The 21,973-nt window shown below is 44.5% G+C and overlaps 1 protein-coding gene across 2 annotated transcripts in view; it reads right to left on the minus strand.

The window, feature by feature from the left end:
* Positions 1-21,973, minus strand: part of LOC113405371 (polypyrimidine tract-binding protein 3) — a 98,115-nt gene that overhangs the window by 17,779 nt on the left and 58,363 nt on the right. For both annotated transcript variants that reach the window (XM_026646547.1, XM_026646546.2), the window contains 2 exons: positions 13,226-13,390; positions 9,535-9,645 (listed from right to left, as the gene is read on the minus strand). In XM_026646547.1, coding sequence (XP_026502332.1) covers positions 9,535-9,645; positions 13,226-13,390 — 276 coding nt within the window. The remainder of the gene's footprint in view (positions 1-9,534; positions 9,646-13,225; positions 13,391-21,973) is intronic.

Raw genomic sequence — 21,973 nt, forward strand, 5'->3', positions numbered from 1 at the left:
GCTACTATGCAATTTTAATAAATTAAGTTCACCACTTGTGAGTAATAAGTTCAAGGTAAGTTTCTCAGCCATTTTATTGAAAAGTTAGGGGCTTCTCAGCAGACAGCCCTAATCTATGGAACTGCACACCAGAAGGAGATCCAACATGACTCTTTCCAGCTTTAGGGCATTCTGCAAACCTCATCTTGTCCAGGGAAAACGTATCAACACAAAACAGAAAGACTCCAAAGAAGGGAAAGACAGTGGATCTTACTCCTACTTTGAACAGAACTTGCTGTTAATTTTGTAGTTCCAATATACCACAGTAATGGTCACTTTAGAAAAACATATAAGACTTTAAAAGCAGCAAAGAGTCCTGTGGCACTTTATAGACTAACAGACGTATAGGAGCATGAGCTTTCATGGGTGAATACCCACTTCTTCCGCACATGCATCCGAAGAAGTGGGTATTCACCCACAAAAGCTCATGCTCCTATACGTCTGTCAGTCTATAAGGTGCCACAGGACTCTTCACTGCTTTTACAGATCCAGACTAACACGGTTACACCTTTGATATAAGACTTTGTTTTCATGATTCTGAATTTACTACATTAGTTAATTAAAATATTTCAAATTTGTGCCTCCTGTCTCTTTGCAATCCATATTATCCAGCTACTTGATTTTGCACAATTCTGGTTTGACAATTTCTTAGACTAGTGTCAGTGGCACAGAAATATAAATTCACTGCAGGATCAGAGAGAAACTGAGTTGAGAGAGAGAGAGAGAGAGAGAGAGAGAAAACAATTTCTGTTAATTTGGATTTCTTCATGTCACTTTAATATTAGCCCAGATAATATACGCAGCTCCTTTTGACATCAGGAGGAGACAGGAAATAAAGCAAAACTCGAGATGTTACTTCCCTATTCTATTCAAGCTCTTATTCAGCCCTCATCACCATAGCACATGGGCACCTTCTACAAGTGCATTTAAGCAACATAACTTGCATCTCTCACATGTAGTTCTTGCTCCCTTCCTCCCCTCCCCCCAGGGGTAAACTGGATGGAATTTTGAAAACTTTAAAGATAAGTATGCTGAGCTGTATGTTTATATTAGCAAAGGGTAAGGTTGAAGAACAGTCCCTTGCACTTGGAACGAAAGTTCTCTGGTGGTTCTTAATTCCTGTGGAAGTTTGTTCTGGTCTTGAGCCAGCATGGACAAGGCTCTACCACAAGTGTAAAGCTCATCTGTGTTGGAGGCAGACAGCTCCATTGTGCCTGAGTTGCTGACTGAAGCCCTGATCTCAGAGCTTTAGGTGCTCTTTTAGGTATCATGGGCCCAGACCACTGAGTGTCCTAAAGGTAAGAAACAAGGCCTTGAATTTGACATGGTATTCTATATGAAGCCACCATAGGGACCAGAGGATAGGTTTGATGTGCTTGCAGTAAACTGTGCTGCTGCGGAGATGTGCTGCTGCATGCTGGGAGTAATGTAGATAGACTGGCTGACACAGCTCAGCTACAGTTCCTAAGCACCAACAGTTCTATTTATTCTAAGAGCTGCATAGAAAATAGTCCAGGAAAACATAGCCCTAGTTCCACTCCCACAAAAGCAATCAATCAATCAATAAATCAATAACCACAACAAGTGAGCCATCTATGATAGACTCTGGAAAACCAATTAACAGATAAGTTACTATTCTACAATGTCCCAAAGAGTGAGTCTTATGGAAACAGAACAAGGTAAAACACTTCCTGAGTAAGTAGAAGGTAAGAGAAAAAAGAATGAACTTTCTCCTGAGCAACACACAGGTAGGGATCCCTGCTTTAAAGAGCATGAAGTTCCCTCTCTTTCTTTGCTTAGATAGCCCCAAAGGCAATTTTAAGGGTAAGGCCTAAGGTTTTTCTTAGGTGTTAGGTTAAATGCCCTCTCAAGTATCTCTTAAGATCTCACATAATTAAAGGAGTGCAGAAAAACTTGTCAGCAACTCTGAACAAAGATCCTACTACATCCAGAGAGGAGTCAACATAGCTGTGTGTTGGCAGAGAAATGGAGAAGAGGTTGGAAAAAAAACAACTCATCTAAAAATGTTCTACTCTCTCTAAATCCTTATCATTATGACTATGTGGTTGCAGACCCTCAGGACTTTATCAAGCCCATTCTGAAAGAAGGCAAAAAACCTTAGAAAATGTATCTAAAATGGTTTAAATTTCTGTACTTGCTTCAGGAAAAAACGGTTACCTACCTTTTGTAACTGTTGTTCTTTGAGATGTGTTGCTCATGTCCATTCCATTCCAGGTGTGTATGCGCCCACATGCACAGTTGTCGGAGACTTTTGCCTTAGCGGTATCCGTAGGGCTGGCTATGACCAGGGCCAGCTCCAGGGTTTTGGCCGCCCCAAGCAGCAAAAAAAAAAGCCGCGATCGCGATCTGCGGCGGCAATTCGGCGGGAGGTCCTTCGCTCCGAGCTGGAGTGAGGGATCGTCCGCCGAATTGCTGCTGAATAGCTGGACATGCTGCCCCTCTCCGAAGTGGTCGCCCCAAGCACCTGCTTGCCAAGCTGGTGCCTGGAGCCGGCCCTGGCTGTGACGCCCTCTGGAGTGGTGCTCTCACGTGGCGGTTTATCAGGAGCCGCCAGCCCTCTGCCCTCTCTGTTCCTTCTTGTCAGCAACTCCAACAGAGGGGCAGAAGGGTGGGGAATGGAATGGACATGAGTAACACATCTCGAAGAACAGTTACGAAAGGTAGGTAACCATTTGCTCATGTCGATTCCAGTCTAAATGACTCACAAGCAGTATCTATGGAGGTGGGCTTGCAGTTCACCGCTTAGAGGCTTGCAGTACTGTTATACCAAAGCCAGCATCATCCCGGGCCTGCTGCAAAAGCACATGGTGGGATGTGAAGGTATGGACTGACAACCAGGTGGCCGCCTACAGATGTCCTGGATATGCACGTGTGCCAAAGAGGCTGCCGAAGAGGCCTGGACCCTGGTCGAGTGGGCAGTGACTATCGCCGGGGGTGGCACCTTTGCTTGATCATAGCAAAAGCGAATGCAGGCCGTGATCCAGGAGGAAATCCTCTGAACGGAAACAGGTTGACCTTTCAGCCTAAGGCCACAGCGACAAATAATTGTGTCGTCTTACAGAAAGGTTTGCTCCTTTCAGTGTAGAAGGCCAGAGCCCTCCTGACGTCCAGGGTATGTAGCCTGTGCTCCTCCTCCGACTTATGCGACTTCAGAAAGAAGACTGGTAAGTAAAATGTCTTGGCTCGAATGAAACTGAGAGACCATCTTAGGAAGGAAGGCCGAGAAAGTCTTAGCTGGACCTTGTCCTCCTAGAAGACCGTGTCAGGCGGCTCCGAGGTAAGTACCAGAATTTCAGATACCAGGCGAGCCGACATGACCACGACCAGGAGCGCAACCTTCCAGGAGAGGAGAAGGAGCAAGTAGGAAGCCAAAGGCTTGAAGTGGGGGGGACCATGAGCCATGACAGCATCAGATTCAAGTCCCACGGAGGAACAGGATCCCTGACGTGTGGGTAGAGGCACTCCAGGCCCTTGAGGAATCTGACCAATGTCCTGAGAGAAAACCGCCCTGCCTTCGATCGGTGGGTGAAAGACCGAGATGGCCGCTACATGGACTTTGATGGATGAGAGCGACAAGCCCTGAAGCTTGAGGTGCAGGAGGTAGTCTAGAATGATCTTCAACGGGGCTCGCTCAGGACAAACCCCTTTATTCACCATCCATCAGGTGAATCGCTTCCATTTGGCCAAGTAGGTGGCCCTGGTAATTCCCAACAGGACTTGCTGGACTTCGGATGAGCACTGCCGTTCCTGCGCATTTAGCCACGCAGCAGCCAAGCCATGAAAAGGAGGGAACGCCAGTGCCCCGGGAATATGCAAGTATGCGTCCTTTAGATTGGGGGCAGCATATCAATCTCCTGGATCCAGGGAGGGGAATGATAGGGGCAAGGATACCATGTGAAATTTCAACTTTTTGAGAGACTTGTTGAGGTGGCGCAGGTCTAGGATAAGTCTGAAGCCCTCTTTTGCCTTCGGAATGAGGAAGTAACAAGAATAAAACCCTCTTCCTTCCATGTTTTGTGGAACCTCTTCCACTGCCCCTATGCTCATGAGGTTTTCGACCTCCTGAACTAGGAGTTGCTCGTGAGAAGGGTCCCTGAAGAGGGCCGGGGAAGGGAGATGGAAGGGTTGGTCAGCTACAAACTACAGGGTAAAGCCCGATGAGACTGTATAGAGCACCCAGAGGTCCAAGGTGATACGGGACCAGTGTGGCCGGAAAGGGTGGAGGTGGTTGAGGAAGACAGGGAGCGGATCCGGTTCAGTGCCTGGGGCATTGTCCTCGGGTGCACCCTCAAAATGACGGCTTCTGGCAGCCTTGATCACTGGAAGGACCGGGCTGCACAGGTGGACGAGACGATGACTGGTGGAGTTGCTTAAAACACCTGTCTTTTTGTAGGAGCCGGAACGAGGGGTACTGCAAGACCTCGATGATGGCGGAGGCGCAATGGTTTCCTGGCTTGCTGAGGAGTATGAAGGCCTAAGGAGTGGAGGGTGACACGGGAGTCTTTAAGGCCATGGAGCCTAGCATTAGTTAGCTCCAAGAAGAGCCCCCTTCGCTCAAATGGGAGGTCCCGGAGGGTATGTTGCATCTCCTGGGACAACCCAGAGGTCTGTAACCAGGAGCTACACCTCATGGCTATTGCATAGGTGAGCAGCCTGGACGCCGAGTCTGTGGCATCCCAGGTCATCTGGAGGACACCCCTGGCTACCACCGTGCCTTCATCTATGAGAGTGGCGAACTCCTGTGCCTGATGCTGTGGGAGGCTCTCTTTGAACTTGCCGACGGAGTCCCACAGGTTGAAATTGTACCTGCCAAGTAGGGCCTGATGGTTAGAGACCCTAAGTTGGAGGTTCACTGTGGAATAAATCTTTCTGCCAAACAAGTCTAGTCTCTTGAAATCTTTATTTTTGGGGTTGCCACTCGCCTGGCCTTGTCTGGCCGTTTCGTTGATGGCAGACACGACCAAGGACCCTGCAGGAGGGTACGTGTAAAGGTATTCAAACCTCTGCAGGGGGACATAGTACTTCTTTTCCGCCTTCTTGGATGGGGTCTGCCACATTGACTTGGCAATCTTCAGGACCGCTGGGTGAATGGGAATGCAACCCAGGCTGGGGCAGAGGAGGGAAGGACAATGAAGAGGTCATCAGGTTCCTCAGCTAGCTCATCGACCACCAAGTTCAGGCTGGCCACTACCCCTTTTAAGGAGGGCTTGGTGCTCCCTGAAGTCATTGGGGAGGGGAGTTCCTAGTTTATGAGGGCCCTGCCACCGCCTCATCTGGGGACAATGAGGATGACTGCTCTGACGAAGGTTGGGGGGCATCCCCTTGCTGCACCGAGGACCATTCCACAGTTGCTTGGGCCTCCCTCAGGGTCACCACCTCAGATTTGGCCTCTTGCTCCGATGCTGGCACTGGCTGTGTTGGGGGCAGCTTGTGCGATGCTGTCTGGAAGGAACAATGCGAGTACGGTGCCAGTATTACAGACAGCCCCCACAGGCTGCAGTATTGCCACTGGGTGGGCCATTGCCCCTGAACCCATGCCGGTGCTGCAGGTGCCTTGGTGGGCTCCTTGCAGGGAGACGATTCTCCCCAGACAGGGGAAGGGCTAAACTGTCCCTCCGATCCGGACCACTGACTCTCAGCGGCGACTGGTACGGGGAAAGCGAGGGCTGGTTCCTGCCCAAAGAACGGTACCATAGCCCCGGCGACCGGTGCTGCGACCAGGAATGGTCTCGCATCTGAGGAGACCCGACGCCTAGGCAGCCTGCGAGGCGATGGGCAACCGGCGCCTTGGTGATCTCTGCCAAGACCACCATCGGTACCAAGAAAATGGGGATTGGTGTCGCGACTCCAGAGTCCTGTGTCTTGTCAGCCGAGACCATGGCGTCAGATCTGGAGACCGGGGTTGCAGTACCAGGGTCTTTGACCGCAGCGAAGGAGAACAATGCCTGCGGTCCGGGACGTTCCCATCACCAGCTTGGTCGTCTGATCTGGTGTCTTGGCCAGGCGTTTGCAGTGCCAGTTGGCCTAACTGTTCTTTGCCCGCTGGGCCCACCTCAGGCACAGATGGCCCTGCGATGGGCTGGGACTCCCTACTGCTCCCCCTATTCAGAGATGGGTCCCTGGCTGGGCTAGGGGGTCTGACCACAGTGGTACCCCCAAGAGCCTCCATTGCGGGCACCAGGCCTAGCTCAGGTCCTTTGCCTGAAGCTCCCTTGCATGGTGCCTGCGGACCAGACGACTTACGTCGCTTCTTCAGTACCGGCGAGTGCTGGCGGTGCACTGTGTGCCGACGCTGAAGTACCGCGCAAGGAATCCCAGTGTGAGGGTTCTGATGCTGGGCGCAGAGCAGCCTCTATGAGGAGGGCCCTTAATCGAACGTCCCGCTCTTTTTGAGTTCGGAGATGAAAACGTTTGCAGATCTGGCACTTGTCTTTTCGATGGGACTCTCCCAGGCACTTCAGACAACTCTCGTGAGGGTCGCTGATGGGCATCGGCTGGCTGCACTCAGAACACAACTTAAAGCCTGGGGAGTGGGGCATGCCCCCCTCCAGGACAAAGTCCCAGCCGGGACTCTAACTACTAAAACACTTAACAGCTCACTAATAACTGACTAGATAATAAAGGAGAACCATCTGAACAGTGAAGAATCGCTAATGCTCTTGCTAAGCAAGACCAGGCACGCCAACCAACTGTCACAGGCAGTAAGAAGGAACTGAGAGGGCGTAGGGCCGGTAGCGCCTGATATACCGTCGCATGAGACTACCACTCCACAGGGTGCCACAGCGGGCCCTACGGATACCACTAAGGCAAAAGTCTCCAACAACTGTGCATGTGGGCACACACACCCCAGAATGGAATCGACCTGAGCAAGCACTCGAAAAATAAAGGCGTCCTGAGCCCGGGCTAGGGCTACCAAAAGAACTGCCATATTCAGAAGAACTCTGCAGGAATGACATACTAGGTTGAAATTCCAAGGGTAAATGCGTCAGTCCTAGGAACTTGTTAAAAAAAAAAAAACCTGATATCTACTTTCCTTTTTTACTCAACTGGGGAGTTACAAATTTGTGGCAAATTAAAAGGAACATTGATGTAATTCTGTTCCCCGACAGGATCTGGATTTTGCTCAGCCAATCTACTGTGGAATTCAGAACTCTGGTATGAACTGTTTACCAAGACACGTAATTGTTCTCTGCCCACAAAAGAATTGAGCAGTGTTTGGGTTCTGATGACCCAGCAGATTGACTTAGGAGGGACATTGGAATAATTATTGTGAAGGTAAGAGTCTGCAATAGCAGGAAAAGGAATACAGAAAAATACTGGACTAGATAAATTTCTTGTAGCAGATTCAAATTTAACAGATCACCATATTAAAAATGTTGCACATTAAGAAATTTAACCTTGCTGTCACAATTCAGAATTCAGTAAGCTACAAAATGACTATATGCCTACTGACAAAGAAACTTTTACCTAGCAAATAAATAAAATGAGGGCAAGGACTTAAGTTCCATGTTAGATACGGTATTATATTGCCCACTCTACCAAATTATGAATATTTGGTCACCTACTTTCTCACTCATCACCCCCTTAAAGAAATTATCCATTCCTTCAAAATAAAAGCCACAGAATATTTTATTTTGGATGCTTGTTTCTTTGTTTACATATTAATTTTCTTTAACATGGTGCCGAGTAGTCAAATCTACTATACATGCTAGAAATTAAATAGATATATAGAGGGAATTATTAGCTGTGTCCAGGAGAAAGCTAGTGGCGTCTGTTCTTATAAAAGACTATCACTATGGTATCCATTGCTATTTTGTCTGCTCCTTAGTTTATTGCATATCTTGTTTGTGCACCTTGTATCTAAGCAATGACAGGGTCAACATGAAGGAAATACAGTGAAGTAAGACTCGCATTATGAGAAACAGGGAAATTGGGAAAATCACTCAATGTTTTATAATGGCAACCCAAAGAAGGATCCATCTTAGAGAAGTATTTTGAAGGTTTATATCTCCACCCCAAATTAAGACAATGACTGTTTTTTCCACTTTCACGGGTCATTTATGTGCAAAATTGAACATGCCCACGGTTTTGTTCCCTTGTTTAGTGACGTAATACTACAATGAGGAGGTAAGTGTAGGGTTGTACATGTTTAGACGCCAAATAGGTAGCTTTGGAAGAAAATATGAAAGCATCTACATGAGTCATCAGTTTTGTGCTATTTTCCATAAAATTTAAGTACCAGATTGTATTTCTAAACAACATTTAAATCACTTTGTTTCAATTTAGCAAAAATCTTTCTATGATCATGAAATCTAGTATTTTTCAGCAAAGCATCTATTTCCTGTAACTAGAAGGAATACTAGCCGTGTACAGTAATTCCGCACTTAAAGTCATCCCGGTTAACGTTGTTTCGTTGCTGATCAATTAGGGAACATGCTCATTTAAAGTTGTGTAATGCTCCCTTATAACGTTGTTTGGCAGCCGCCTGCTTTGTCCACTGCTTGCAGGAAGAACAGCCCGTTGCAGCTAGCTGGTGGGGGCTTGGAACCAGGATGGACCAGCAGCCCCCCTATTAGCTCCCCACTCCAAGTTCCCTGTGCAGCAGCCACCCAGCAGACTACCAATTGCCGGCAGTTCAGCTGTCCCTCCCCCCACTGCCATGTGCTGCTCCTGCCCTCTGCCTTGGAGCTGCTCCCAGGAGCTTCCTTGCTTGCTGTGCAGGGGAGGGAGGAAGAGGGGGGCTAATGTCAGGGTGTCCCCCTCCCTCCTATTCCTGCCCCCCGCTTACCCCTTCTCCATATAGAGCAGGATGGGGACAAGACAGGGCTCAGGACCGAGAGAGCTTGCTGGCCGCAGCAACTTCCTAATTTTTTTTTTTTTTTTTTTTTAAAGGCAATGTACTTAGAGTGGGGTCAGCATACTTAAAGCGGTAATGTGCATCTCTCCCTCTCTCCCACACACAGGGTATGTGCGTCTGTCTGCCATGCTGTCTCCCCTCCCTTCATTCGTGCTGCCTTGTAGAGTGTGAGGCTACATTAACAACGTGTTAACCCTTGAGGGCATATATATAGTTTTTTGTCTGGTGAAAAAAAATTTCCCTGGAACCTAGCCCCCCCATTTACATTAATTCTTATGGGGAAATTGGATTCGCTTAAAGTCGCATTTTTCAGGAACATAACTACAACGTTAAGCGAGGAGTACTATCCTTAACCTGAGACCAGGTAGACAGGTGAAATTATTCAAGACCAGTAATGCATAATTAGTAGTAAAAGTACTAAGGTTCACCAAATCATTCTCTATAACAATTACAAAACCCCAAAGCTACTTGAGCAGTAAGAGAATTTAAATATTACTAAAGTGTCAAGAAACCCTAACACTAGTGCAGCTCATAGCAAAACCATTTACATGTAAAGAACGTTTTTGTAATTTATTTTATATTGACTAAATAGGTCAGAAGTACACCTTTATGCTTACCATTTTGGCATAATTTGCATTCATTGGATCAGCATACTGAAGCAAGGCCTGAAACTGATTGTTCTTTGTAAAGGTGATAATCTTCAAGACAGTTCCAAACTTGGAGAAAATCTTTTAAAAAAAAAATAATCGAGAAATAAAGAATTTAGACCTTTAAGAGTAGCTGAATTTTTCAGATAGAGTACACAATTTTAGCTCTTGAGATACTGTTTTTCCAAGAATAAATTTTATATTAGAAATTAACAAAATAATTCTCAATTCTATCAGAATACATGTTTTGGAGGCAAGTTCATAAAATATATTTTCTACTAGCCACTAACTTCCTCCCCATCTGCCAAAAAAATCAAAACGTAATTCTCTCCAAGAGCAAGAGTCACTGTCTGTCAAGCTACATGCCACAGATCTTGCTCAGAACTGGCATAAAGAGAAGGGCCTTTGTTCTAGACCTCCAGAGATGCTGGAATACATGGGAGTTTTGGTTTGAGAAGTGGAGTTTCACACAAAGCAGTTGAGAGCAGGGATTCACAAGCTGTCTTTGAGGATGATGGGATGGATTGCACCCTCAGCAAGTTTGCAGATGACACTAAGCTGGGGGGAGAGGCAGATATGCTGGAGGGTAGGGATAGGGTCCAGAGTGACCTAGACAAATCGGAGGATTGGTCCAAAAGAAATCTGATGAGGTTCAACAAGGACAAGTGCAGAGTCCTGCATGTAGGAGAGAATCCCATGCACCGCTACAGGCTAGGGACCGACTGGCTAAGCAGCAATTCTGCAGAAAAGTACCTGGGGATTACAGTGGATGAGAGGCTGGATATGAGTCAGCAGCGTGCCCTTGTTGCCAAGAAGGCTAACGACATATTGGGCTGCATTAGTAGGAGCATTGCCAGCAGATCAAGAGAAGTAATTATTCCCCTCTATTCGGCACTGGTGAGGCCAAATCTGGAGTACAGCATCCAGTTTTGGTCCCCCCGCTACAGAAAGGATGTGGACAAATTGCAGAGAATCCAGCGGAGGGCAACGAAAATGATCAGGGGGCTGGGGCACATGACTTATGAAGAGAGGCTGAGGGAACTGGGCTTGTTTAGTGTGCAGAAGAGAAGAATATGGGGGGATTAATAGCAGCCTTCCACTACCTGAAGGTGGGTTCCAAAGAGGATGGAGCTCAGCTGTTCTCAGTGGTGGCAGATGACAGAACAAGGAGCAATGGTCTCAAGTTGCAGTGGGGGAGATCTACGTTGGATATTAGGGAACACTATTTCACTAGGAGGAGGATGAAGCACTGAAATGGGTTACCTAGGAAGGTGGTGGAATCTCCATTATTAGAGGTTCTTAAGGCCCGGCTTGACAAAGCCCAGGCTGGTATGATTTAGTTGGGGTTGGTCCTGCTTTGAGCAGGGGTTTGGACTAGACCTCCTGAGGCCTCTTCCAACCCTAATCTTCTATGATTCTATGACAGCTCGAAGTACTAGGTGCAAAGCTGGATGAATTCTACGGGTTCAGTAACTGAAGATCTCTTCTAAACATCTCATGTAGCCAAGTTTTATTTTTGAAACCACAAGAATAACTGTCCATGAGATCTGAAGCTCAAAATGCTATACAATTTATTTGTCAAGAGTAATCAGTGTGTACAAGACGATATCCCTGCCTGATAGCTTACATAGAAGACATTGAAAGACAAAAGATCCACTGTAAGACTCAGTAGAAGGAGAAACTGAACATAAGTTTTCCCCTCTCTCCACTTCACTCTTTGTCATCTCGTCTTATACTTATGTTGTAAGCTCCTCGGGGCAGGGACCATCTTTTTTGTTCTGTGTTTGTACAGAACTTAGTAAATGGGGTCCTGGTTGCTGACTGGTCCTCCTTGGTGCTACAGTAACCAAATAATAATAATAATAAAGGATCTGAATAAGAAGAATGTGGGGAACACACTGGAATTGGAGAATATCCATGCATAAGACACTTCATGTGAGACAGCAGAAAGGGGAGTGGAAGGAGGAAAGGGAATGTTGTTGGAAGAACATGAACAGCAAGGAGGAATGCAACAAAACACTAGATCCAAGTGTGAGCAGAGTTGTGCAGGGCCTTGAAGGCATGGACAGTAAACTTAAACATATACATTGGATGTGGAGAAACCCACAGGGCTAGTTAGAAGGAAAAGCAATGATCTGGTCAACAGATGAGGAAAATAACGTGGTTGCTGATCTCTGGATCAACTGGGGGTCAGCAATATGGGTAACAGTAATCGAGAATGGAGGCAAGAACATGGACTAGTCTTTTAAACATTAGAATGAAAAGGAAGGGCTGAATGTATCACCATCCACTGTCAATATGGTCAACCAAAAACCTATGGCTAAGGCTGTGAGTCTGTCATGGAGATCACAGAAGTCACGAATTCCGTGACTTTCTGTGACTTCTGCAGTGTCTGGTGCTGGCTCAGGGGCTGCCTGAGCCGGGCAGCCCCTGGGACAGCAGCAGCAGTTTGGGTATGTGGGAGGGGGTTCAGGGCTAGGGGCAGGGGGTTGGGAGGGGCGGGGGGGGCCCTCCCCAGCTCCCACTGGCATGGCCCCCGTGCAGCTCCTAGGCAGTGGAGGGTCTCCGCACTGCCTGCAGGCCCCGCTCCCGCAGCTCCCATTGGCTGCGGTTTCCTGCCAATGGGAGCTGCGGAAGCTGGTGCTTGTGGCAGGAGAAGCGGAGCCCCTGTCCCCGCCGCCTAGGAGCTCTAATGACACAGAGCCGGGTAGGAACCTGCCAGCCCAGCCACACACCCTTTCCTCCCCCAGTACCAGCGGCGGTCCCGGGCCACCTCCCCCAGCACATACACAGCGCCCCCCACCCCCGCCACCTCCAGCACGCATGACCCCCCACCCAAGTTTTAGTCAGGGCAGGTATTTTTAGCACAAGTCATGGACAGGTCACGGGTCATGAATTTTTGTTTAGGGCCCATGATCTGTCCGTGACTTTTACTAAAAATATCTGTGACTAACACATAGCCTTACCTATGACTGATCACCCTAACCACTCACCTAGTTTTTAAGCCTCCCAAGCTTACGGTTCCTACACTACAGCCATCATCTCTTTGGTAAAGGACAGAACAGGAATCTCTATTACAGTCTTTTCATCATGCATCTTAAAATTAACCAGGGGGTTGCTGCTGATAAAGCACTTCCCCTTGCCCAGGGGCTAAGTATACAGTCTCTAGAACACACACTTCCTTCAAATCCATATAAATTAGGTTATTTATAGGTAAATATTGCAACTAAAATAAAATTATGTCAGTCTGACCGTCCAAAAAATGATAACGAAACCGAATATTTACATAAATTCTTAGGAGCAACTGTATGCCCAGGTATGAACTGTCAAAAAAATTGGCAGAAAAGCTAACAATAAAGCATTCCAGTTTTGCTGTTTCTTCCTCAACATGCTGTTTAGAAGTCCTTATCCAAAGAAGCAGGAGGATCAAAAGAAGGCATGGAAGTGTCACTAGTAAGAACAAAGAATAAATTTGCCATTTTGAATTAAATCCATTCAAATATGGTTCTATAATAATTGACTACAGTTCGCCTTGAAGTGGCAATCCTCACACAAGTTGAGCACCCAAAGTACAATTTCGAGACAAAGCGTTACTGGATTTACACTAGCATTAGAGATAGTATTTAATAACCATTTGTTTCCTCTCCCCACACCTGGTTACCTGATACAGCACTTCCAAAGTGACAGGGTAGAAAAGGTTTTCAACAATAATTCGGAGAACAGAACTTTGACCTGGAAGGAGTCCACCCTCAGTAGCAGGAGCACCTGTAAGGGCTAGGGCTCCAGACTGCACAGCATTCACTGCTTGCAATGCAGCTTGGGTTCTCTGAGAAAGAGGAGGAAGATAAGAGTTAACGCACATAAACAATTCTCACGCAAATAAAGTATATAAAAATGTTTATCAGTTTAAGTTCGAGAGACTATTATTGTACTTGTATTTAGAAAATATTCACACAGGACTCCAATATATAAAACTTTAGGTAAGGAGTACAGTCAAGTTATTTGGAGGAAGAACACCATACAGTACTTGCGCACGCAATCTGCAGCAACAAAAAAATGGCAGACTACTTTCAATATTCATTGTGTTCCTCACTTTATTTATGACGACATGTTGGACTAATAAAGCCTCATTTTTACAACTCTATTTTTAAATGAGCTGAAAGCCCCAAAGACCTAGGATAAGACTTTCAACCCACAACAGAAGCCAAGCTGTGTCCGTCCTGTTCCAACAAGCAAATAGTGTACTGGACTGGCAGTCACTACACTACCACTGCCACTCACCTGCTGTACGACCAACTCATTTCACCTCTCTGCCTTAGTTCCACTATCTGTAAAATGGCAATAAGGATACCTACCTTCCTTTGTAAAGCTATTTGAGATCCATGGATGAGAAGCACTATATAAAAGCTTATTATGAATCTACTGTGTTACCGCTACCATTTAGAACCAATAAAGGATAGAACTGGTCTACTGTTGAGCAGTGGGACTCCCCCTGCTCCATTTTACTATAATGGTGTATTTTGCAAAAATCCATGCATCACGCAAACACACATCTAAAACTGTATACAATTATGTATTTTGATTGTTAATTAAAATGCTTACTTGATGTGGTGTTTGTTTTTCCCTTTATTAACTTCACACATATGGAGGGGAAGTAAGTCTTCTGAAGACAGAACTGTCAGCCAGATTGCTTTAGGTTTGATTAGGAACATGTGTTCTATTTATTCACAATCACATGTACTTTGGATATACCTGGCCTCAGCCTGCTATTCTGTACCCTTTCACACTCCTGAGGTATGCTGCAACACGCTCTGTGAGGCAACTTTAAGTAGACTGCAAGCCAGTGGGCCAATTCACCAGCCAGTGCATCAAAACCACTTCCAACGGGATTTCAATCCCTATTCTTCAGGAATTGAGTTTTATTTTTCAAAAAGTTCAAACTATAAATCATGCCCTTTCTCCTGACCTGGAGTCTCCTACAGGAGTGTATCTACTCCCTCTTGGCTCCTCAGGTCATCTGCCTTTCTGCTCCCTTCTGCTGGAGCCTTCCTTCACCATACTGACTTCCAGCCTTCTCAGCCTGCTCCCTGCAGGGTTGCATACTCAGGCTGTCTGCTTGGAGGCTAAGGAGAGCCCCACTTCTTCCTAATCTCAGTTTGCCCTTTATATCCCACCAGGCCTACTCTCAACTTTCTACCATGTGACTTCTAGGACCTGGAAATGTGAGCTAAGCCCAGCACAGGGTGAAGCTGAGCCCCAATTCCCTTAAAAGCCTCATCCTGGGACACTGATACTATGACCTGTGAATGCAGGCATAAGTGGAACTAGTTACTCCCAACCCCTCTACCAGACCCTCTAAATTGAAATCCAGAGGCAAGAGATAAGAAACATGAGTGCAGAAAAATTAAATGGCAAAAAGGTTCATTAATCCAGAGTTAAGGGTGCCCAGTGATAGTGTGGGCCCTTCCAGAACAGCAAGTTCAAACTTCTGAAAACCAGGAAATACAGAATTAAGGTAAACGTCCACACAATTTTAACAATCTTAATCTAACACAATCTTAACAGCTGGGAACAGCTACTGGAAATTACTCCAGCTGCATTCACTGTGTTAGGTGAGCATATTAAATGGTGGAGGAATAAGTTGGAACAGCTTGGAAGAGCTGTGATTGTGATATGAAGAGACCTGGGAATTTGTTTAAAGCACATTACAGAGCTGTGACTGTGCTATGAAGAAACCTGGGTCTGAGTCCCTGCCACGTGCGTTGTCAAAGGAAAGAGGTATCTGTACCTACAGGTTCCCAGTCTGCATCATTTCAACACAGAGTTATGTGTATGCTGTGTCATAGCAGGACACTGGGGTTTTCTTGCCATGGGTACTGTCAGTAGTGAGGTGGGATATAAAAGCAGTCTGTGGATTTAATAGTGATATGGGAAAGGCGAGGTTACTTACGCCATACAGTAAGTGGAGTTCAAGATAATTTGTCCCTATGGGCACTTCACTTCAGGTGCACATGTACCCCATGCACCTTTGATAGCAGATTTTTGGCAGCAGTGCCTTTTTGGCCCACGCGTGCTCTCCAGGCATCCTCATACCCCATACTGAGGAGATAGAGAGCCATGTGAATGAATCACCCCTCAGTTCCTTCTCCTCTACAAACTCTCACAATACAAGACTTCAAAGCAGAGGGGATGGAAAGCAGGTAGTGGAGCAGCACCCATAGGGTCAAACATCTCAAAGAACTCCACTTACTGTACAAGGTAAACAACCTCTCCTTTTTCAAATAATGTCCCTTTAGGTGTGCCACTCCAGGTGACTCCCAAGCAATATTTCCTGAAGAAGGCGGAAGCTTCGGAGAAGATTCTAAGACTGATGGCAGAACTGCAGTGCTGAGACGCACATCTGCTCTAGAGGCATACACTAAAGTATAATGTTTGGAGACAGTATGAATGGAAGCCTAAATGGCAGCTCTGCAAATTTCTGCAACTGGTACATGTTTTTAACAGTGCCATGAAAGTAGCTTGAGATCTGACAGAATCTGAAGTTGGGGCTGTTCCAGATCCTCAACCAAAAACATCAAAATTGATGATCAGCGGAGGAAGGCTGGGTAGTCGTAATCAATACAGAAGACAGATTACTTTTCTGATAACTAGATCTCTTCTTGGGTGGCTCAGTAGGCCGATGGAAGGTACGGAATTAGACTGGTCAGGATCTCTGAGCCATCTGTGACCTGCTAACTCTTTTGCATAGGTGTGTAGATCCAAAGTGAGCAGTGTGGACCTTGAACCCTTGAGGGTGTGGCAAGGACTAATCAGTATACTCATTGAAGAGCTTACGTATGTCAAAGGGAAGGTCCTCTACAGTGGTCTGAACAGTAGCCAAGACCCTTGTCAGGAGATGATCCTTAGTGATGACCGCGTTCCACTGGTCGGTTCTTGAAGTTCCAAGCGGACAGATATTCAATAAATTACATTTGCTGTAGTTGATGTGATTGCAAATTACCAAGCTTTAATGGTGAAGTGTAATCTTGTACTGTAGCATCGTGAAAGAGGAGCTCTTGCAATCAAAGACATCTGTGCATTCTTGGGTCCATCATAAAATGATGCCTTGGAATGATATCTGCTGTGCTTGTTGAGAGCATCAACAACCAAAAAGTTAGGAAGAGGGTGTGTAAACAAAAATTCGGAATTTTTCACTGGAACAATTTTTTGTCAGCTTTTTTACATGCAGGTGAGACGGTGACATGAGGTCTCTGAAACGGTTGGCCCTTGAGAAGACGTAGGCTTTTTTGGAAGCAGGTTCTGTCTGAAGAGATCTGGTTCTTCCTTTCCTAGAAGCCCTGAGTACCCTCTGTGTTCTTGTCCTGCAAAGATCTTAAGGAAGCTTAAGAGCACAGAGTTTAAAGTGCCCCAGAGTGGTGGTCACAAACATAGCAGCCTGGTGAGTCTCCAGCAGAGGGAGCTTTACCAAGGCTATACGACAGCTACAGGCAGTGAAGAGAGAGAATCTGAACTAAAATGCCAAGACCTACATCCCTGAACAGGGGAAAAAACGGAACAAATACAAAATGAGAAGGTATTGACAAGAGGCGAGAAGAAGAGAATAAACCAAGTGTCTTATCCACCACACTGAAGTGAGTTTATTTTCATCTCATCTCCCAATTGTGTTGTAAATATTACTGTCATCTGACCAGGCATTATATTTGCCACAGAAAAAGGGTGGAATTGGGACAGAGAGAGACTCTACAACAAAACGTGGTCCATAAGAGAATGTGCCAAAGAAGGAATCCCCAGGATGACAATGAGAGAACCACTGCTGTAAATGAAAATTTTTAATTCTGATACTGAACTGTAAGTGTGCCACACAATATGCTTTTCAATTTTCACCTTGATCATCATGAATACACAGCACAACCAGTTGTCTCTAGAAGCCACACAGGAATAATACGAAAGTCTTACAGACATGTATTGCTACCTATCTGTTTACTTTCATACAACTGTAGATTTTCTGCTAAATGGGTATACAAGAACACAGGTAAATTCTTCAACATGCTGTGCTCCAGAATGCACAATCATATGAATTAAAAGATTAATATCTTTGATCCCAATGCTTCTAAAGATACTGTGCTTTCCATGTAAACCAAGCTTCAATAACTCCTTGAGACAGACAGTTTTGGTATTTTTACCTTTATCAATGGAGTACTCAACATGGAAAATCTGATTCTTATTTTCTACTTGAAATAATGGAGATGACAATTAGGGAGCTATTAATCCTTAGACCAATACCCTGGGAGAATGTTCCTGAATTATTACTTCCAAAGTCATTAGTATTAACAGCACAATTAACAGAATTGTGAGAAAGAGGCAATGAGCATCTAAAGTTAAAAATAAAAGTTGCTTTTAAAAATATAAGGAATTTGGAAGATCGTTATTCCACAATGACTGGAGTTTCTGATTGCCTAATTATGCTGAGGGAATCGTGAGGGCAGCTTCATAATCTTGATTAGAATCAGATGCAAGGCTCTGAGATGGACAGAGGATTGCCAGGCAATTTTTTCTCTGATTATCTCATATGCTTATCATGGTGGCAACTTGAAATTCAATGGAACTGAGGCCTGAAGGTGAGCATGCAACTCTGGAAAGAGCAATTTCATTCCCATCTTCCTCCATATGATATTAAGATATATACATTCAACTTCTCAGTTCAAGACCATCTCTAGGTCCTCATATATTCTCACACAGAAGGAGAAAAGTAGTATGGTTTGAAAAAGATTCTTTTAGCAGGCATAGTTATCACCTGTGCTGTTGCCTAGAGTATCAACTGAAAATTTATAATATTAATAGTATGCCATTTAAAAAGTCATGTGCCACTTTAGATTTTAGGGAAGCCATGAACTACCACACTTTTTGCAAGTTCTCTCATTGCTGTGATGAGGCTAAGACAGAGGGACCTGAGTTGCTAACATCTGCCCTAGAAGAAGAACGGTAGGAATGTGTAATAAGATCTAGTTTTGATGTGAAGGTAAATATTTAGTAGGCCTATGTCATAAAGTCACCAGACTGCCAAGGAAAACATCAAATAGCTCTATGCAGAACCTACACCCTCACACATCTGCTGAGCTGTTTAAGCTGCATGGTCTTCAAATGGCTGTCCTTTGGTAACAAGTAAATACATTAAAACTGGCAGAATTGTATTTCATGCTGTAAATTGCTAGACAACCCCAATATACTAGATAGGCGAATCATCTCTTGAGGCATGCCTTGGTGTTTAAGGGAGCTGGAGGACACAGGCAAAGATAGAACCTCTCCCTTTGCAAGGTTTAATTTGTGCAAGAGCATCAGTCCCTGAAAGTCTCCAGAACCCTTCTCTTTGCCACTGTATGAGTGCAAAGGTCCCAGAAATAGACATATTAATCCCTAATACTGATCTGAAAGTCCATCACAAAGAGGCTCAGAGAGACGATGAGTCTCCTAACTGGTCTATCCCTTACCATGTCCCAGAGCAGAAATCTATTCCCCGGTCACACTGCCAAACATCTAATGAAGTCTCCAGAAACCTCCCTCCTGGAGAAATATTTTGCCCTCTTTTCCCTCCCAAAGCTGTTGTATCAAAAGTTCTTCCAAAATGAATACGGAGTTTTTACCTGGTCATCTTTCCAGGTTTTTAAACAAAGTTGCTACCTGATCTGCGGTCACCAGTTTGGTGGTGAAGTTCATGGCACACATTAACGTATCAAATACAGAAAGCTGCATGGGAGCATTTACGTGGGATTGATTTGATTCCTTCATTCTAAATTGACTCACTGTGATAGCCTATCCAGGCAGGGAGAAAGAGGAGACAGGTATCTGAAAGGCCATACTACAGTCTTTCAAAGAGAGCAGCCACAGTCTATCTGATCTTTATGTAAAAAGATAAGTTCAAGGGGGATGAATGTCTTGGCAAGAGACACTATTCCTATCTCTACACTGGGGAGCTTCATGAGATCCTTTGAAAAAATGCTAGAGTTAAAGAATTGTTTGCCGAGGAGCTGTAAAAGAATAGTACAGGAGAAGCCTGCCCTGAAATGTTTCAAAGGTTCCCATGTAGAGTTTACTGCTTCTTTTCTCAGACTGGGAAAAACTAGCACACAATTAGCTGACACAGCTAGCCATCGCCTTTTCTGCTGGCTCCTCTATACAAGCAGGGTAAACTGCTGTTACAGCAGCCTCTGACACTACCCAACTCAGAGTGAGAAGCCACTGCAGAATTTGTCAGCCCCATAGTAAACCATTAACCTACTTTCTAACAGTGGCCAGTGACAGATGCTTCAGAGGGAATGAACAGCACAGGGCAATTTCAAGTGATCCAGCCATTGATGAACCTATCTTCCAGGAACTCTCCAATTCTTTTTTGAACCCAGTTCTATTTTTGGCCTTAACAACATCCCATGACAATGAATTCCACAGGTTGACTGTGTGTTGTGTGAAGTACTTCCTTTTGTTTGTTTTAAACCTGCTGTCTATTAATTTCATCAAGTGACCCCTAGTTCTTGTGTTAGGTGAAGGGGGTAAAATAACATTTCCCTATTCACTTTCTCCATCCCATCCATGATTTTATAGACTTCTTATATCTTCCCTTAGTCGTCTCTTTTCTAAGCTGAATAAACCCAGTCTTTTTAATCTTTCCTCATATGAAAGCTGTTCTATACCCCTAATCATTTTTGTTGCCCTTCTCTGTACCTTTTCCAATTCTAAAAACCCTTTTTGAGATGGCGTGACCAGAACTCCATACAGTATTCAAGGTGTGGGAATACTGTGGCTTTATATAGTGGCATTATATTTTCTATTTAATTATCTCTTTCCTAATGGTTCCTAACTTTATCATTTTTTTTTTTAAACTACTGCTGCACACTGAGTGGATGTTTTCAGGGAATTATCCACAAAGACTACAAGATCTCTTTCTTGAGTGGTAACAGTTCATTTAGACCCCATAATTTTGTATGTATAGTTGAGATAACTTTTTCCAATGTACATTCATTTGCACTTAACACTGAATTTCATCCGCCATTTTGTTGCCCAGTCATCCAGTTTAATTAGATTCCTTTGTAACTTTTCAAAGTCAGCTCTAGACTTAATTAGTAATTTTTTTATCATCTGCAAATCTTGCCACCTCACTGAACATCTCTTTTCCCAGATAATTTATGAATATGTTGACCAGCACTGGTCCCAGTACAGATCCTTGGGGGACCCTGCTACTTAACTCTTTTGATTGTGAACATTGACCATTTATTCCTATGTTTTGTTTCCTATCTTTTACACAGTTACTGATCCAGGAGAAGACATTCCCTCTTATCCAATCATTGCTTCATTTCAGGGTGGATAAAAATCAGTGGTTTTAAAAAAAAAAAAAAAAAAAAACCCTGATTTTATTTAAATTAAGATTTATTTGATAAAATGCTTTTTGAGGGAAAAACCTATCTAAAGATAGTTTTCATTAAGATACATTATAGCTCAAAGATATCTCATCATGGAATAGGGATTATAAATTCTAATTCTATAGATGACACGATATAGTCATGTAACGTTTAGGAAAAGTTTTGTAAACGAGTTCCAATAGTTCATAGATTAGGGACCCATTCTTATGGGATTCCAGGGGCATCTGTATAGATTATTTAGGTTAATCTTAGAAGATACCATCAAAGATGCTTAGTTTTGCAGTTCTCAAACTGTGGATTTGTGTCACCAGAGATAACAGGCTTGTTAACAGCAAAAATGTTTATAAATAAATAAAATAAAATAAAATAAAATAGAGGAGAGAAACAACAGACCTTAACCCTATCGTCCCTCTGCAAATTTGTGTACACAGAGCCAATCCCTTACTTCTCTCTAAAAGTACAAAGTTTCAGAAAGTTCAATGAACAGAAGATTGTTGGGGATGGAATAGATCTGGACAAGGAGAAGTCTGGAGATAAATGTAAGAACGGAGGGACAGGCAGTAGAAACAAAAGTGACACTGTTTGAGCAGCATATTCCAGAAGTCTTGAGGTCTTTCTGAGTGTAGCCTGCATTGATTTGAGATCTACCATACCATTCTCTCACTAGAAGGGAAAACCTAGAATGGCAGCAGGCCGGAAAAGAGACCCAGTTTCGGAATATTTTAATGAAGTTCCTCTACCTGTGGGTAAGACAGGCATGCGTGCAAAATGCAAACACTGCAATAAAGAAATGCAAGACCAGGTTGCCCGAATGAAACAACATCATGAGAAGTGTTCCTTCTCAGGAGGAAGCTGCGTTGAAGATGATGAAAGGAACATGTCTGAACATGCAGGATCTTCAGGTTGGTAAACTTTTTTATTTCATACTTCTTTCTTAAGGACTGCCTGTCTTCCTTCTGGACTATTCTTGAATTCTCATTTTTGAGCAAAAAAATATA

The sequence above is a fragment of the Terrapene carolina genome, unplaced genomic scaffold (assembly GCF_002925995.2).
Source record: "Terrapene carolina triunguis isolate 2854851 unplaced genomic scaffold, T_m_triunguis-2.0 Scaffold35098, whole genome shotgun sequence".
Classification (NCBI taxonomy): Eukaryota; Metazoa; Chordata; order Testudines; family Emydidae; genus Terrapene; species Terrapene triunguis.